The sequence below is a fragment of the Zingiber officinale genome, chromosome 6A (genome assembly GCF_018446385.1).
Source record: "Zingiber officinale cultivar Zhangliang chromosome 6A, Zo_v1.1, whole genome shotgun sequence".
In the NCBI taxonomy this organism is placed as follows: domain Eukaryota; kingdom Viridiplantae; phylum Streptophyta; class Magnoliopsida; order Zingiberales; family Zingiberaceae; genus Zingiber; species Zingiber officinale.
The window spans coordinates 11790574-11809550 of NC_055997.1; the positions used below are offsets into that span (position 1 = coordinate 11790574).

General features: G+C 36.5%; 2 protein-coding genes and 1 pseudogene across 2 annotated transcripts; 2 read left to right on the forward strand and 1 right to left on the reverse strand.

Annotated features, from left to right (window-relative positions):
• The first annotated feature begins 395 nt into the window (after positions 1–395).
• LOC121995820 (protein S-acyltransferase 18-like) lies at positions 396–3622 on the forward strand. Its single transcript, XM_042549599.1, has 9 exons — positions 396–879; positions 1047–1160; positions 1256–1582; positions 1745–1813; positions 1880–1951; positions 2038–2166; positions 2248–2328; positions 2541–2705; positions 2785–3622. Exons 1-9 carry the CDS (start codon positions 838–840, stop codon positions 3271–3273), a joined length of 1488 nt encoding a protein of 495 aa, XP_042405533.1. The 5' UTR covers positions 396–837; the 3' UTR covers positions 3274–3622.
• A 450-nt stretch (positions 3623–4072) lies between these two features.
• Positions 4073–9508, reverse strand: LOC121995822 (spermidine synthase 1-like). Its single transcript, XM_042549600.1, has 9 exons — positions 9304–9508; positions 8745–8821; positions 8543–8665; positions 6302–6406; positions 5263–5335; positions 4924–4995; positions 4656–4851; positions 4434–4563; positions 4073–4351 (listed from the first exon to the last, which is right to left on the reverse strand). The coding sequence occupies exons 1-9, from the start codon at positions 9473–9475 to the stop codon at positions 4298–4300; spliced, it is 1002 nt and encodes a 333-aa protein (XP_042405534.1). The 5' UTR covers positions 9476–9508; the 3' UTR covers positions 4073–4297.
• Positions 9509–12996: 3488 nt separating this feature from the next.
• LOC121994615 lies at positions 12997–18678 on the forward strand (annotated as a pseudogene).
• Positions 18679–18977: the final 299 nt, after the last annotated feature.

Here is an 18977-nt window from a genome sequence, read left to right on the forward strand (position 1 = left end):
CCCTGGAGCTAGGAATGAATCAACAACTCAAGCAATCAATCTGTTAGCAATTCCTAAGCAACTAGTGAGCTACAAAAGTGTAAAAGGCTTCTCCGCCTTCAGAGAAGGAGAATTTTCTTACTGTGCTCTTTTCTACTGTCCTGGATTAACAACCTCCTTGGTTGTAACCAGGTTAAATCCCTGAGTCTATTTTCTGTTCCTGTTTCTTTTTCTGTTTCATTAATTTAGTTGCTATTATTATTGCTGTTTTAAATTCTGAGTTAAAATCCGAGGAGGGTATAGTTTGTTTTTGTTTTCAGCAATTCACCCCCCTCTTGCCGGTCTCCGCTGCACCAACACTCACTTCACTAAGTACACTTACCTAAGCTCAATAGTCTTTACCGGTTCTCGGTTGGAACCGGTTAACCGATCGAAGCCGGTTCAATCAGAATCAGTAGAACCGGTAAGATATCGGTCGATTAACCGGTTTTAAATAAACTATAGTAAATCAGAATTAATCGAAACCGATAAATCGACCTATTAAACATGCCTAATAGCAACGCATATGCTAGAGAATTATTAGAACAAAAAATCAAAATTTGTGAAAGAAAATATTATACCCAAAAAAACGTATTACGTAAGTACCGCTAAATGTTTTCCTAATGGGCTGACGCATACGGCCCATTTCGAGTTGAGATAACGTTACACAGCAGGCGAGATCTTTTTTCGAATTTGAAATCCCTAACTGAATCGAACGTTGCTACTCTTCAACCTCGAGATAAAACCAAACTGCGAAAAAAATCTCATCTGAGATCGGAAGAACTGACCGGATCAAAAAGGCGCAGGTGAAGCAGCAGCATGAGGCGCCATGGATGGCAGCTTCCTCTCCATCTCTTTCAGGTCGGTCTCTTTCTCCCATGGCACTGAAATCTTATAACTTTTTTCTGCTTTTTTTTGGGGGTTCGAAGTGACCGAGTGATTCGCAAACTAAATAGGAATTGTGAAAAAAATCGTTTTTTTTTTCGCCCCAATTCAGCATTTGATTTCTCGTTCAATGTTGGCTGCAGTTCGTGGGGATGACCGTGTTTGCTTTCCTTGTGATCTCCTTCTATGTTTTCCTTGGGCCTTTCCTCGGGAACAGAATCCTCAAGAACACGATCTTGACGCTCTTCTCCTTCACGGTGAGAAAAAAGTCCGCTATTTATCGCCCTGCGTTCTTCTTGAATCAGTTTCAAGAACGATTAGTTTGATTCAGCTCTTTTTATTTCTTTTTAAGGCATTTTCAGTAGCCGTCCTGTACATGAGGTGCACCGCCACTGATCCGTCCGACAAGACTAGTGCTAAGAAAAGGAAGCGGGCCAAATCCGGCGGCTTGCCGAAGCTGAACTACAAGTTCATCTTGTGGCAGGTGGTGGTGAGGTTCTTTAAGAGGGTGGAGAGCAAGATCCTCAGGTGCTGCATCAGGAGGAAGTATATGGATCCGTGGCATGGCAGCATTCAGATGGAGCCTCTACTGTCTTTTCCCCTTGTTTTCCTCGATGACGCCACGTCAGCCGATCGGAAAGATGACGACATCACCTTCTGCACTCTCTGTGATTTTGAGGTTGAATAACAAGAGTTTCTTTGTCTTTTCTTTTTTGATTCATGGAAATGAAAAAATGAGACAGCTGAGCTTGAAATCTTTCTATGAATTCAACTTTACATCTTCTCTCATTGGTACAGATTTGATATTTCTGATCCAATGGCAATGTTTTCAATTGTGCAGGTAAAGAAACACAGCAAGCATTGCCGGAGTTGCGATAGGTGTGTCGACGGATTCGATCATCATTGTAGGGTAAGGAATCTTACATTGCTCTACCGAGACATTCCAAATAGCTACATCAAAGTTTCTTGGTTGCAGTGGTTAAACAACTGCATTGGGAGGAAGAATTACACCACCTTCATCCTTCTGATGGTTCTCACATTGTTGATGGTTTGTGATCATAAATTGCACATTATCAACTTGCATCTTATGCAATCTTTCGCTATGAACTAAGAAAACCCACTGTTAAGCTGCAGCTTATCGTTGAAGGCGGATCGGCAATTATAATCTTCATTCGCTGCTTCACAAGTGGCAAAACATTAGCTCATGAAGCAAAAGAGATACTCCATGCTGAGATTCCCAAAGGAGTTTTTGTAGCAATATCAGTTAGTCCTACTATATACAAACTGTTTAAATCTGCACAAAAGTGACCGTCTTTTGACTCTGAACTCATATGCATGCTGCAGATATTTTTGGCATTGCTGACAACATATAGCACTGCAGCACTGGGCCAACTCTTTTTGTTCCATGTAGTTCTCATCAGAAAGGTAATTTTCGATCTAGAACTATATAAGGTCTCCTTATCCATGATTGAGTCAGCAATACTCCAAACTTTGTAGGCTATATGATAAACAAACAGTTCTTATCTAAAAGGAAAGGAGCAAATCCAAACATTAGTCGGAGAGAACAATTGAAGCTAAAGGATAAGCCAACTTCTGGTTTAAGCAGCATTTGATATTTGTTTTTTTGATGGCTGCAGGGAATGAGAACTTATGACTATATTCTGGCAATGAGAGAAGAGAGTCAATCCGTCGACCCGTTTGATGAGTTGTATTCATCTTCAGATGATAGTGAGGATGACCTCGACTCACCCGAAAGACCCACTCTGTTCTCCAGGATATGTAGAAAACTTGAAAACAGTCAAGTAAGATTCATTAACTGAGTTTGTTTACAGTCATCACACTGCATTAATATGACTTAGGATGTCTCATGCACTTTTTCAGAGTTCTCAAAGATTATCAATAAGGATTGAAAAAGACTCAAGTTCCTCGACTCCGAACAGCAAGGTAGAATTCCAAATCGACCCTTGGAAGCTCATCGGGATGAGCAAAGAGAAGACAATGATAGCGGCAGAGAGAGCAAGGGAGAAAATGAGGCAGAAATTGTCACCCAAAGTAACCGGACTATCGATATCACCACTGAAGCCACTACCATCAGAGATGAGACATGGACCCTTAACAAACCAGGAAGTGAAGAGAGTCGTCGTTAAAGATCACATGGCAGTTAACTCGAGGGCTTGGTTTCCAAATTCACCAAATGGTCACTTGTCTAGTCCCAGAAGAAGGTTCTCAGGGTCTCCATCTCCGAGACCGCAAATGTACAGAAACAGCTTCGACCCAAAGTTGACAGAGATTTCAAGGGAACTTGAGACTTATATCTCCAAGCAAGTGCTATCCTCGGTTCTAAAACAAGAAACGTCTTCGCCATCATAGTTTAATAGAGATCATACTTTAGCACGCTTCCATTTTGCTCACTGCTGCACTCTCTTGAATCTGTTTTTCTCATCCTTTGAGAAACGCTTGACTATTAGGAAATTTCAATAGATTTGTTTTACCCTGTGAAGAGTGTTATAGATCGTAGCAAAGTGGCCTCCAGAAACCCATCTTAGATTTGTAATCCAATTACTTAGAGATATTGCAACATATGAATTGTGTAATTCTTTCTATCACTGATGATATATTAGGCTCTATTTTTTTTTAAATGCTTCTTATATTGTTTTATGCCATATTAATGGATGGATGTTAAATATGGATTGATGAATGAAATGTGAAACTTCATGCATTTTTCTCTTTGCAAATGAAATTGATTGATATGGGTTAATAATTAGTAAGATTTGTATTTAATCATATGAGGTGAGACAACTAGCTTGCATGGCATTTTATAAAGGGCTCCAATTTGATTCAGGATATTAAATAATGTGAATTCAAAATTTTCTCTTGATTTTTGATCATATTAAAATGTTACAACTCGATTTCACATAAGAAATTGTGAGCTAATAAAGAAGCTTATATGTTTAGATTAGTTTAGTGAGCTACTAATTAACTTGCTTGAGCACTTTAGATTGTTGGATTCCTAAATTAATGTAATAATTCTCTTAAATACGTCATGACAATTGAGTAACAAATGTAACCATCATTGGCTTCATATCACCTTAGCGGCCCGTTCAGGATGGTCTCACACTCTCTGAAAGAGGATAAATTACAGGAGATATTTGTCCTATGATATCATATGTTATAATGATATAAGACATTAATAGATTGATAATTTGTTTCAAACAAAAATCAAAGAGAAAACAGTCAATAGAGCACAGGGAGGAATTTGATAAACGTGAGCATGCCACTTCCTAGATAACACTGGGATGCCAAAAACTCCCATGCGCATGCTCAAACAACTATAGTGACAGGAATAGAAGGTTTAATTGTCACATCGCATCAGAAATCTCTTGTTTAGTTTGTCTTAATTGAACATCCTCTTCGCAAAAGAAGGCAAGCAAAAAGCAGCAGAATGAATCTGAGGAAAAGGATATCATAGACAAGTAAGAAGATGAAAAACTTGAAAAAAAAAAGGAACTACTTGCTAGATCGAGAAGTACCTCTGAGTTGTAGAACTTTAGCGGTCCCACAGATTTGTGACAATGATCATCCTCATTTATGTGGTATACAGGGTGTCGGAAATCAACTGCTGGCCCTTCGGTTGAGCAGATCACGAAGCCAATCACTCCGCTGAATTGAGAATACATCGATTTAGCCATTTCAGCATATGAAAGAAAGGAAAAGAGAATATCGCCTGAAAGAAAAGAGATTGAGATCTGTGCCTTGGATATGTAGGCACTGAAGTCCAAGCATAATTGACAGAGCCCTTGAAAATCTGGTGACAATTTGAGACTATATCTTCGATGATGTGCATATGAAGCCAAATGCTCTCGGCCTGAGTACACACGACTCCACCAGGACGGAGAGCTTTAGCAACTGATCGAAAGAAAGGTTTCTCAAAAAGCTCTTGTGCTGGACCTGAGCAAGCAGAGAGACAAGTTATAAGCTAGTTCCAAAGCAAGTGTTAAGTAGGGGGAGAAGATAACTTACCTATCGGGTCAGAAGAATCAACAATGATTGCATCATAAGTTCCTTCGGAAGCATTTCTTAAAAACTCAACACCTGTGTTTTAAACAAAAAAAAGGGTAATAAGACTTGATAACAAATCGATATGGTTAAATCGATACCAACTTTTCTAGCATATATTTGTATCAATATCCAGGGATAAGTTTCGATGCAATGACAATAATAATTTCAAATTAAACTATTGGAATGTATTTCAAATAATCACTCATAAAGACTAGGCAAAATGGAACTGATGGTATCATTTTTTGATGACCAACGTCAACAGAGAAGCATAACCAGATGCAAGAACAATAAGTTGCTTACCATCACCAACATAAAGATTCACACGAGGATCTTCATATCCAATAGCCATTTTGGGAAAGAACTCCTTGGAAACCTATTCAACAAATAGTGAGGATAAAATGAAAGGGTGTTTAGCAACAATGCATCCATAAGCAAATCATTGCATACAAAAGATTCATGAATTTTGTGTGTAAAGAGGATGACTTCTGATAAATTTTTTATGTCAAGGAAACATAATTATATTCGATATTAAAGATGGTCATCATATTTGAGCCACAAATTTGAGAAGGAAGAGCACTAGAAGATCAAAATCAATAAGTTTTCTGGCAATCACCTTGATCTATGACAGCATTTGTTTCAACTTTAGATAGTTAAGTTGACAGAAGGTGAACATATAGTACAACAATTTGGAGCAAGGTTTCTTTTAACTTTTATCAACTAAGGAAGTATATGAATCATATCTGACAGTGATTAGGTGTAAACTGCATAGTTACAATGTTGCTCCATATCTTATAATGGAAGTTAAGCCAAACAAAATTCATAGAAAGCTTGAACTTTGTAAAGAAAATAAATAAGTGGTCAAAAATATAAGGAATCACCCAGAGATCTGATGATGCAGTTCAAGAATAATATAATAAAAGAGACGTGGTATAACTTTTTTCAAAAGCATCAAATGATTGAGTAAAGAGGTAAAAGTAAAGCTGTATTAGTATCAGAAAACATTAATGTTCAGCACTTAGGTTATGTCAGAAACATCCTCACTGATTATTGTGTGTATTAACTGAATAAGCAATCAATAAAATTCATAGAAGATCTTGAGAATTCTAATGTGGTGACTGGAAAACCATTTCATGTGAATTTGAGAAAGTGCGTACATATATATATAGGCAAGTTGATACCCTCTTCTTAACTTCTGACAAATATAAAACTAAATACCCCACAATTTGAAAATTTAGAGGCTGAAACATTGGACTGTTGCATTTGCTGGTCAATTCAAGGAACTAACATGACATTGGAAACAATATTAATTTATGCTTCGCCAAACAAGGTAACTACTCACATCAATAACCATTTTATCGATTTCACATATATCAATTTGCTCCACTGAAGAATAACGTGATACTTCTCGCAGGACACCACCATCACCACCTCCGACAACTAGAACCTGTAATAATAGAACCATAAACTACAAATGAGTGTGCCTCGAGTATATGCATACACTGCTAAAGCATTATAACTGGTAATCGATTTCTTAGAAGAAGAAAAAGGTGAAGAAAAAACAGAATAGTGCATTCAGACACTCAACTCATATACTTTAAAATGTTAAAACATGATGGATATTTTCTAATCAAACTACTTCATCAACGGAAAAAATAATTGAATCCATTTTCTAAAAGGGTAATAACATAATACAATGGGATGTTTGGATAGGTCCTCCCCTGTCGGTAATCTCTATGTATGACAATACTTCGAACAACACTAGTGGGTAGCTAGATGAGGATGCAACATTGTTGTATTTGAAATTCATGCTGTGATCAGCAAACTGATTATCTATCTCGATCAGATATGAATAGTAAGGTAGACGAATATTTGTTTCCATAAAAAGTAAATAAATAGATATAAGCCACGTCCAGTACACATTATGCACAATCAATTTCAACCTACTCTAAAGTGACCAGAGAGAATTCGCGCTTACTGAAAGATTAAAGAGAAACATGAATAAAATTGCTACCTACTGACCATAAAAAGGATGTCATCTAGAAGATCCTTGATCATGTCTAAGTGGAGGAAGAATAATGGAGATAAGGCTTGAAAAAATGTGAAAGAAAGTAATGGGCAAGACGAATATCTAATATAATCAACTATATCCAGATGAATGGTTTTTAATATTCCAATACAAACAAGATGCACATATGAGAAACTTGCTATCTGCCACCCACTAGGAGTTGTGAGGTAGATGAAGGGTAAGCATCTTAGGCAAATGAAAAAAATAAATGGAAATTTAAGGTTTAAAGGATGAACGGAACATAATAAATGAATGCAACCTATGATATCTAACCATATACAGGATGAATGTGAATGGAAATGCTCGTGTTCATATATGGTTGAAAACATCACTGGGCAACCTTTAGAATCTAATTTCCAACACCTCAAAATTTGTTCAATTTAGTGTCTTCTAGAGCTGGGACAAATAAGGCTTGATGACAACGATGTTGATAATAATGTTGATGATGATTGGTGTCATCTAGAGGCTGTGATCAAACTGATTATATGTATTGTAAGCACTTCCGCATAGGCTTTCAGGATATTTCAACTTCTCATGCCCAATAAAAGAATTTTGGATAGTTCAAAAGCAAAGCATCATTTTCTACATCACAGAATAATCCATACATGTTTAAGTAATGGAAAACAAACAATATCTTTTACATATCCACCTAGTTTATTGATTTTTTCAAAATGATCGAACCTAAAATTTCTTTGTACACAATAGAAAAATTTATCCATGAAGACCTATATAATTATTGGGTTACTATCAATGAGCAAAAAAAAGAACAACTTAAGTAATGAATTAATAAGAAGAATAAAAATTATAGAAAAAGAAAAATATCTCTTATAAATTGATCTTGGTTGTTCAATTATTTGATAACCAGAGTCATTCTTTGATAAATGATCACTATGAGTCAGACTCAATAGAATTTGATCAATCCTTTTTTCTTTTTCGATCATAAAGGTGGAGAACTAAACCACGAATTCTCTTTCTTCATCATCAACCAAATCATTATTAGTGACCTAGGATTCTATTTTCTCATCAATTCAATCACCGTTCACCCCTTTTCTTTTTCTTATCAATGAATATATCTCTTTACTTGTATGACTTGGATGTCTCATATTTATCAAAAAAGCTATTTGATTGGTGGGATTTTGTATGATACTTCTGAGATCGATGAGACCCCATAAGCGGAACCATCAACCAATAGCATGTTGCCACCGGAAGCAAGGAGGAAGTTTGAGCTTGATGCAAATGGCTAAAATTTCTTCTACTTTATATAATTATCAATTAGATAAAAAGTTATTCATCATCATGCAGTATATAAATAGACAAGAGTCAAGTTGTCAGGTAAACTTAATATGGTAATGTCAGTAAAAGCAAAAAAAAAAAATCAGTCAAACGGTACTTTAAGCCGTCCAAAGAGTCAGTTTTAACTTATTTGCTAGGCACGTCATTGAAAAAAAAAACAGTAATCTCACGGTTTTGAGGTATTGCATGAAATAACATGAAACATTAGATAAGAAAGCCCACCTTTTTAGGGTTTGGAATAGAGCAAAGAGGAAGATGAGTAATCATTTCTTGGTAAGCACACTCATCCCTCTCTGTACATTGAATGACTCCATCCAAGACAAGAACTTTGCCATACGTGGAGGACTGGAAAAAAATAAAACAGTGATGGTATCACAAGAATTGAACTTCTATCATAATTTTAGTTTTTAGTCTCATAAATTACCTGAAATACCATCACGTCTTGGTAATCAGACTTCCCCTGAAACAGCACATTTTCCACTTTCAAGGAATGAGCTTCTCCTGTCAACAGAATCGAGAATGAAAACAGAACTTATAGGAATCATGCACATCACATATAAATGCAGCACTTTAGTAGGCCTCGCTGGGACACGTTTGTATTAATCCAGATTAAAAAAAATTAGAAAAAAAGGAAGAACATGTTAAAAAAAAAAACCAATCTTGATAAAGGTAGAAACCTTCAGAGGCACGGAAAAAGAGTGAAGGAAACTCGCAAAATATATCGATATCATGATTGTTCCCGTCTATTTGCACACAGTCTCCATGGCCTTTTATCAAGTAACCCATATAACAAAAACTAGGCCTTGTCGATTAAACCCCTCCAGAAACACCACCGCAAGAATTCGATCGCTGAAACAAAACCCGAAGCAGCGGAGATCAAACGGATTACAGATAAACGTAAAGAGCAGAACAGGGAACGGAAATCCATTCGGAATAGCACAATCTCCCGGAAGAAGGGAGAACTAGAAGGCTGTTAATCAAACCTGGCCACATGGGGCTAATCTCGAAGAACCACCCGGGCATGACGGCCGAGAGGTCGTCCTTCGCCGAACCCAAGGATCCGTTGGTGCTCGCCGTGCCGGAAGCGTCCTCCTTCTCCCCCGCCCCGCTTGCCACCTTCTCGTGGGCCGCTCCGGCGCCGCCTTCCGCTTTCATGTCTCTCCTTCGGCGAGATGCTTCTATTTTTTATGCTCAAGTTGGCTTGCGATTTGTTATACTTATACACAATTCGGATTAATTCCGATTAAGGGCTTATTGGTAAATTCACCATTTTTTATTTTATTTTTTTATATAAAATCAAAATCAGGAAAAAAAAATAAAATCAAAGTTTTTGAAATGCATCTTAACGATATCATTAATTTCCATATCTATTTCAACATAAAGAGATTTAAGAAAGGTATCAATTGATTAGAATATATAATATATGTCGTTTATCTCTTAAACTTTTTAACAAATTGTGTTAGAATCACGCCAAAAATAAAACATGACAATTGACAAGACATAATAATATTCTCGAGGAAAAGGTCAGAACAAATAGGGGGAAAAGATATATGAGTAGTTATTAGATATAAAGTCCATGAAAAATTTATAAAAATTAAATTAAATTAAATTAAATTTATGTGACATTAGTATCATTCTCATTGGGGGTTGGAATTGATGTCCTATTCTATATGCTACAAGAAGTTGGGCGCGCATATTAAGGAGAGACAAGATATCCATATTTTTTTAATCAGAAAATGGATCATATGAAATTGTGATTAAATCATGATGATAAATTAGTCACAATTGATTATAATTTTTTTTTATATTTACTCTCCTTTAAATTATAATTTGGATCAAGACGAATGATCGAAAGTCATCTAAAAATTATTTTCGCTCAATGATTAACAACCTGATCACTTATTTGTTATCGATGGTCTCCGACTATCCGTCCAAATTTAAATTATAATCTAAGGAATAATAAATTTAAGAAAAAATCATAATAAATTATGATCGAATTATCATCATGATTCAGATTATAATTTTATATGATCTATGCCTTGGTCCACAAAACTGTGGACCGAGATCTCCCCCTCTGATCAATAGATGGGAATTCAAATCCAAAAAGTTTGGTTGGAGAATTTGGAAAAGATGGACTCCATGTCCATTATGAAAACGAATAAGAATAAGAATGGCGGCGGATGAAAATTTTCAGGAGTTGGGATCCGTGATCTTCAAAATTAATTGATTTAACTAATTCAATACTTAAAAAAATAATAGAACCTGTGGCCGCAGAGTAATGGTTCAGTAGTTAAGTTCTCTAAATCATTAATCAGAAGAGTTAAATTCTAACCATGATATATTATAGGGATTTTTTTTCTAGTATGATCATAATACTAAAAATGTTATTCGTTTCTTCTTGAATACTTCTCAATTTCTTTTATGGCAGGTGGAAAATTTTCATGAAACTGAGTCTATCATTTAATAGATTAATTGGCTCGAAGAGTTAAATACATAAATTATAAAAAATAATAATAATAAGAACATGTGTACCCTCGGAGCACAATGTTATGGTGAGAGAAAAGAATGATTCCCATATAATGAGAGTTCAAACTTCATGTTATATTTTTTTTAGGTTCATGTTAGATTGATTAGAGGAAGGTGAATAATCATAAAAAAAAAAAAAAAGTTAGTCAAAATCTCTTGCTTTTTAACTAAGCAAGATTACAAAATTAATTAATCAAATAACATAAAAGAAATAATTTTAAAATAATAAGTAAGAAGGTTGAATTTATTTGGTTACAACTTAGATAATTGTTAATCTCAAACAATGAAATGCTCCTCACACACTTTGAAAGCTCATAAAAAAACTAGGAATTGAATATAATAGTTGTTGTTTAATTTCTAACTCCAGGGGACTTTTTATAACCTCCTGGGATTAGTTACCGTTGCTTAGAGACACCTCCAAAGCACTCCAGGGCGCCTTCAAATGGATAAAACTTTATCTACTTTTCGAGGGTTAGCCAACGGCTAACCAACGACTTTTTGCGTTTAAGGGCGTCTTCAGCTTCCATAAGGGTGCCTCCATCAATAAGCATGAGGGTGTCTCCAAGCTGCTTCAGGTGCCTCCTTCAAACAAGCACGGGTGCCTTCGTGCTCCTCCAAGGCGCCTCGGGTCCCGAAAGTAGTAGCTCTACTACCAATGCTCGAGGCGCCTCTAAAACCCTTGGAGGTGCCTTCACTCCGGGCTGGTTTTCGCGTGGGTGATGCTCCGATCAACCAGAGTTGAGCTCATCCGACCCTAATTCTGATCTTCTCCTCGAGCAAGCTTTCTCTCGAACTTCTCGTTCCTCGGATGCACCGCGCGTGTTCCTTCTCGTCCATCAGTGTACTCTTCCACAGCTTCTCGTTTCTCGGACTGTCGACTCGCTTCCCGTGTCATCATTCTAGTCCGCTAAGTCTTCCGCTCGGCTTCTTGTGTTCCTTAGTTCCTGCACACTTAAACACAAGACATCAAATATAACGTAACCTAACTTGACTTGGTTAACAACGTCAAAACCAACCCGGAGTACTTATATTTTTAAACGCCCACGTAGTTCGAACCACTGGTGACATTGGGTGACATGTCAAGATCCACCCGCGCCTTCTTGAACTACCTGGTTGTAAGGTCAGACAGTCCATATTCAGAATTAGTTAGTTCAAAAAGTTGGATATCTGAATTAAAAAAAAAAGAAACATATATCCTTTTAGCACTGCACATTGACAAGCAGCGCAACCATGTAAAAATGATGAATCAAGTAACATCGAACCTGAGACGACTGATCTCGTCTCACGAAAATTTCCCACTGGCTAGTAGTATAACTCGAGAAATGTTCGTAAGGAGCAATCCATAAGCTCACCATCCTATAGTTATGTGTCCCATTTGAAAAAAAATCTTATAAATGTATTGTAACTCAGGATTGAACCGTAATTATAATTTGACATATTCCACTATATCATAGTTGGGGACCAGAATGGATTCTCTCAAGAATAAAAGGATGTAACAATATAATGTATCATAACTATTAACTAAGAACATAACCAGTGGGAGCTCCCCACTGGTGACGTGGAGGGAAGGATAGTGGGAGGGAGGTTAGTCCCTCTATTGATGGAGCGGTTCTGCAAACGCAGAGCCACTCTTTCAATTTTTTTTTAATATTATATAAAAAATGTTGAATATGAGTTATCTTGGAAAAAAGGTAAAATTTATGGAATTAAATTCTATATTTATGTTTTTTTAAATTATTAATCTTAATAATTTATGGAATTAAATTTTATAAAAATTTAATTATATATAAGATAAAATATAGAGGAGAGATAAAAAAATATATATATAATGAAAATATGAGATGCTATTAAAAAATTGTTGAGAGTTTTTTTTATATATAATTGAAAGAAATAGAAGGGTTTTTATTTTTATAGTGAAGAGAAATAGTGTTGACATAAGCACGTACGGCGCATTCTCCTATAATAATAAAATAAATAAATAAATAAATAATGGAAACAAAACCCGTCTCTTTCCTCGAACGAATTCGGCCAGCCAATCAATTTTTGTTAGAGTTGCGGGGCCCAACCACCCTATACCTCCATGGTGTGTAAAATGTGGGCCCTACCGAGGCCACCATTCAACGCCTTCGCCGTTGTTTTTTTCTCTTCGCATGGTCTTGAAGGCTCAGCATCGGTTCAAGTACGCCGGTGCTTCCTCGTTCGCCCTCCCGTGCAATCGACCTCTCCACCGCCCTCCTGCTCCTCCTCCGACGCCGGAGCTCAACTTTGAGCTGCAACAATGACATCCATGTAAGTTTCTCTTGATTCACAAACCAGTTCTGTTGCTTCACTGTTTTTTTTTTCTTTTTATGGAGAGGAAGAATGGCGGAAGCCTGTGTTATCTTACCGAGTCTCTTGTTGATTAACTGCTATTTTGATCTTGTGAGATCATTTTGTGGTGCCCGAACTTCTTTCCATTGTGAAGATGGATACGAATAAGGGTGCAGATCTTGAACTTGGCTTTTAGTCTGGAGGATCCGGTTGTTTAAGCCTTCTCATGGTTATCGATGACGGTAGCTACTTAATTTTTCTAAGTTCAACTCTTTGTGTCGGTTTTGATCTTCTATTTGGAGAGGGCACTGGATGCACTGGAGAAGTTGAGGGATTATTGAGCTATGAGTGTGATTTGAGTAGAGATCTTGCTCTTTCTTCGACATATGGGATACATGTAATTCATCTTGGTATTTTTCATGAGATTAGTTTGTTTATTAATAATTGACAACTTGTTTTGCTAAATATGATTTTTTTTTTTGTGTGTGAGGAAATTGTGACCCTGAACATTTTCTTTCCAGAAAATTTCCTTTTTAGAAAGTGGGATAATGTTGTTGGGCTTGTTCTTAGCCTTGGCACTTTGGTCACCTATAGTAGTTTAGTTTGCTAAGTTGAGCAACTTTTGTGCAAACATGCAATAAATATAGGGATTGCATCTGTGAATGTGAATTGATTGAAATTCTTGCTCATTTTTCGAAATAATTAATTTGATTCTGACTTCGGATCATTAATGCTATATCATGTATCAGGGATGGTTGTACTGACTTAACTCCATTGAATTTAACATCTTCTGGAGAAGAATACAAGATATCAAATGATCATGGCCATCGCTATTATTTGTTGACCAGAAGTATTTTTTTTTTTTTACAAACTGAGGAGTGGTATAATTGAGCAGGACAAAATTCTTGGATGACTAAATCTTTATTATACTCAATATTCAGTTATATATTTAAAATTGTTAATTTCCCCATTAAAGCTTTAGTACATACTTGGAATTTAGGAGATCAGTAGTTTGTCCAGGATTTTCTTAGTTTTCAATTACTGCCTAAAATTTTTGCTAATTTGCTCAGGTATCAGTCAATGGAGTCAAATGCACCACCATCATCAATCAAGGCGACTTTAAGATTTTATGCTAGAATTTTTTAGCCACTCATCTAGTTTTGCTTCCATATTCTAATCTTATACCTCTTGGTGTCAGACACTTGTGTTAGGTGGTAATGGATTTGTCGGTTCACATATTTGCAAAGAGGCTTTGGCACAAGGATTTTCTGTTGCTAGTCTCAGCAGGTTCATTTTTTTCCAAACTCCATAGCTAGTCTTAACATCTTTGCTATTTTGTCTATAATTCCAACATTCAATTGTGCTATCTTTGCTATTTTCCAAACTCCATATCTATCATTGCAACTTTATCTATAGTGAAATTAGTTGTTTCTTCATATCAATGAGCTAAGTTGCTTGATTATTTATTGTTGGGGTGACAACTCTTGTCTTATAGTTGGGATTAACCATGTTATTTTAATTCACTAGCAATATATTTTAATTTAAATGTATTTTGCATTTTGACATGTGCATCAAGGGTGCAAATAATGGATAGTGCACATGACGATCAAAGAGATTGTGTGCTCGAGAGATGGAGGTCTAGATTGAGTGTAGCTTAAGAAGCTTGTGGACTCGATAGGATTGAGTTGTGGAGATGGAACTTGGACAAGATCTCAGAATTCGAGAGCTAGAGGCTTGGATTGAGTGTTGGATTTGGACTCATGAACTTGAAACCTTGCCTTGGATTGAGTTGGTCCATTGGACCTCAGGGCCAAGCGAGCTTGAGAGTTGGAGGGTCACATCAATGTGTTGCTTGAATCATGTTAGTATATTGGCAATGGACTTGTGGAGCTGAAGATCTGAAAGCATAAGATTTATGAGGGATTATGTTGAGTGTGGTAATTTTTGGTTTGTTTTCATCTTATAATGATGCTATTATTGCCTAGGTATTGGATGAGCTACCAAGGACTTAATGGTTGCGAATCATTCAATTGTGGGATGGACTCATGTTTTGTTGAGCAGCTCGAGTTTCAGACCTTGTTGTAGCCTTACGATGGTTGATATGCCAAGTAAAAGTGGACCATTCACTTGCCCGTCAACTGGAGCATATCAGTCATTCTGATTGTCAACTAAATTGAATTCAAGATGAACAAAATATTTCTATTTAAAGTTTAGTCGATTGAGAAATTGGTTTGTCGATCAACTAGGCAATTGGCATTCAACTACTACTTTTGGGAGCCTTGTTTAAAAGCTCTTGGAGTAGCTTTTTGGCACTATGAGATCCTCATTTCAGTCAAAATCTACCGTGTTCATGTGAAACAAATGGCCAAAAGAATCCAAGAGCTTGGACAAGGATAAAAGCTTCATCTCTATCAATCTCTTTATAATCTTTCATTTACTTTCATGAGAGTTGAGGTTTCATGTTGAAAGAAATCCTTCTTTGAGAGCTCGTGAGATCTTAATGGTTGCGTAAAGGTGTTAGCCTTAGAGGTCACAAACCTTTGTATTGGAGAGGCTTACTCCATTGTCTCATTTCAAGGGTTGTACTAGTGGATCTTTGCAGGGAGATACACCGAATGTGTCATAGGTTTTGGACTAGGAGTAGATCTCCAAACCACATTAGATGGATCTTCACATGTATTTTTGTATTTTATTTTTATTTTTTCTGCATATAAACTTCACATAACCAACAAATCACACAAGAGCACACTCCAGTTACTAACCCTTGTGATCAGTAATGAAATCAGTGCTTCATATCCATAATATAATAAAATGCAATCAACTTCATATATTAAGCATGATAACATTGAAAAATGAACTATCTAATTTACTTTTATGCAAGTGAATCTCCTATCGGCACCCCCACAATAGTTTCAACCCTGGCCACAAAAATCTTATCAAAACTTTCACATATCGAAACTTGACTTAATTAATCCATTCAAGCTTTACATGTCTCTCTCCTTGTATGAGTTATTGTAACTATATCTTTTAACTCGCTTTTGTATGTTTCTTTGCTTCTGGCTTAAGGAACATTCTATTTTAATCTTTGGCATGTTAGTTGCATGTTGCTACAAACTTGACTATAAGAAGAATGTTCTTGGTCATTACATCTGATATTTTAACCAGGTCTGGAAGGTCATCAATAAAGGAACCTTGGGCTGATAAAGTTGAGTGGTACAAAGGTTGGAAATCAAGAGACTAATCTTTTCCCTATCAAATTATATATCTCAGAGAGTTGTTTCTTATTTAATAGGGAATCTTCTTGAACCTGAATCTTTGAAGGATGCTATGAGTGATGCAACTTCTGTGGTATGCATAACTTCATTCTTCATAGATACATTTTCCAATAGAAGTAATTGACATAAGTACAACCCTTAGGATCTAGTTTTCTACGAAGGAAGGAAACAATTAGGAGAAAAAGTGGGCAAGCAAAAATACATTGGAAAAGAATTATGGAATATTGTTCATCCAACTGTTTCTTTTGACGGAAGGAAAAAGAGAGGAAAAATTCTAAAACTTTATTTGTCAAATATAAAAAAGATAAATGATAAAAAGATTTTCCTTTACAAATTCTAAGTTCAAACTTTAGCTCCATTGCACGTAAAAGTGAAATTTTTACTCAAGTTGGCCTGAAACAATATCAATGAAAACTGAGTAAATTTTTTATCTCTTTTCCTTCCCTCTGGAAGAATCTTTCTGTCACTTTTTATCTGTTGCTTTATTTTTCTTCTTGTCCTACGTTCCTTGTAGGAAACACACCCTTAAGGCAAGTTGAAAATGTTAATTCCCAAATCATGTCCATGTGCATGTGCATTGTTAGATATCGGTAAACACTGACGAAATTGGTGGATTTGGAGTCGATGCTTGACGGTATATTCCATTTATTTACAACGAACAAGTGAGTTGAGCAGATTCTTTGAAACTGGAAAATTGCTACCTAAAGATTTACCTATGGAAAATTTTGTAGCTGTACAATGCTGTTAGGTGTTGTGCTACTAGTTGATAAATTCCTGTAACTCCAAAATAAAATGTCACAGATATCTTGTGTTGGAGGCTTTGGGTCCCCTTCCTACATGCGCACGCTCAATGGGACTGCAAATGTCGATGCAGTACAAGCTGCTGCTGAAAATGGTTTTCTTCTATTCTCTTGGACTTCAGTGATCAAAGCATTATAGTATCACATTTTTAGTTTCCATTAACATTTTCACCTAATTTGAAAATTGACATCCAAAAAAACTGCATAATTAGTTGTGAATCATAATATTTCAATGTTCTGATGGTTTTGTGTCCTAGTTGCAGAATGCTATTCTAAGTGTTGAATGTTTATGGCTTTACTAGTTTCACTTCACATAGAAATTAACTACTGCTTTCTTTTGCACAGGTGTAACAAGATTTGTGTACATATCAGCTGCTTCTTTTGGTCTAATTGACTATTGTATACAAGGTTATTATGATGGGCAGGTGTGATTCCTGGATTCATATTTTCTTCTATTTTTTGTCTCACTAAATTGAACTATTATCTGTTGATAACAAAATGTCGCATTATGACATGTACTGATCCTTATCTAGTGGGGCATTGCTTATTTGCCCTTATGGTCACCTCAATACTAAATGAGAAAGGACAATGTTTGTGTTCAAACTTTTATATCGAGTTGCATTAGCATGACAATGCAAGCTTATCACAGAATAAACAGTCTTGTTCGCCTCTGCCCATACAGACTACTCGAAGAAGTGGAATTCATTCAAAGAAAAAAAAGAGACCGCTGTTCTTAAGATTCTTAGAATTCTTGTTAGCTGGTTATTAAGATTCTTAGAATTCTTGCAGAGAGCTACCGAAGCAGAAATCAAGAAAAGATTTGCTGATGGAGGTCAGTCTTCCTATCTGAGTTGCATGTGCTAACTAAAATGTAGATCTTGTTTAATGAATTAGAATCTCATCCTTCCACAAGGTTACTCTTGAAAACTCTTTTGCAGGGGTAATTCTCAGGCCAGGTTATATATACGGAACCTGCCCAATCGGGCCTTTGAAGATACGTTTCGGGTGAATGTGGACACCTTTCGAGATGGTACAGCTTATCATCTAATTGACACAATTCATGAAGAAATGAGATTATGAAATTTGAAATGATATAACTGTGTGATCTGTAGGCGTTCCATCATACACTGCTACTTCGCAAGATCCCCATCATAGGCCCTTTCTTCACACCCCCAGTTAATGTTGCGAAAGTCGCAAAGGTGGTAGTAAGAGGTGCTACAGATCCAACGTTTCCTCCCGGCATAGTCGATGTCTATAACATCATTAGTTTGGGCAAACAAAAGTGACCTGTGGTTTTCACTCTTGGGGTTTATGAAAACAAGCATTACTGCATACTTATTCCTTGAATTGCTGGATGTTACAATTTGTATTATGTAAGCCATTTGTTTGAGCAGTTACACATTGTACCTTTCAGATCATTTCAAGAACATTATTATTATTATTATTATTATTATTATTATTGATGAGTTGAACTGCACAGGAGGGTCCTTGTTGGGTCATTTGTCCAAACAAAACTTTGCACTCTCCCAGCTCAGCCATGTCTGCATCTGCCTGAAGCATGGGTGCAGGTCCACACAGCTCAGCCTTGTGAATTGGATAAAACAGAGCACACCCCCCACATGCCTCTGGGAAGGGTGGCATCCCTTTGGGTGCAAGAACAGAGCATGCTTGTTGGACTCATTTGTGCAGAGGAGCAGAGGCCAAGGCCAGTGCCCAGAGGCCATCACCATGGCCATGGAGTACTGT

Coding starts and splice junctions, on each gene's coding strand:
- LOC121995820 (XM_042549599.1), top strand. CDS start 838: ATGAGGCGCCATGGATGGCAGCTTCCTCTCCATCTCTTTCAG. Junction 880..1,046: donor TTCCTCTCCATCTCTTTCAG/GTCGGTCTCTTT, acceptor TGTTGGCTGCAG/TTCGTGGGGATGACCGTGTT. Junction 1,161..1,255: donor TGACGCTCTTCTCCTTCACG/GTGAGAAAAAAG, acceptor TTTCTTTTTAAG/GCATTTTCAGTAGCCGTCCT.
- LOC121995822 (XM_042549600.1), bottom strand. CDS start 9,475: ATGAAAGCGGAAGGCGGCGCCGGAGCGGCCCACGAGAAGGTGGCAAGC. Junction 8,822..9,303: donor GATTAGCCCCATGTGGCCAG/GTTTGATTAACA, acceptor TTCTGTTGACAG/GAGAAGCTCATTCCTTGAAA. Junction 4,352..4,433: donor TAAAGTTCTACAACTCAGAG/GTACTTCTCGAT, acceptor CCTTTTCCTCAG/ATTCATTCTGCTGCTTTTTG.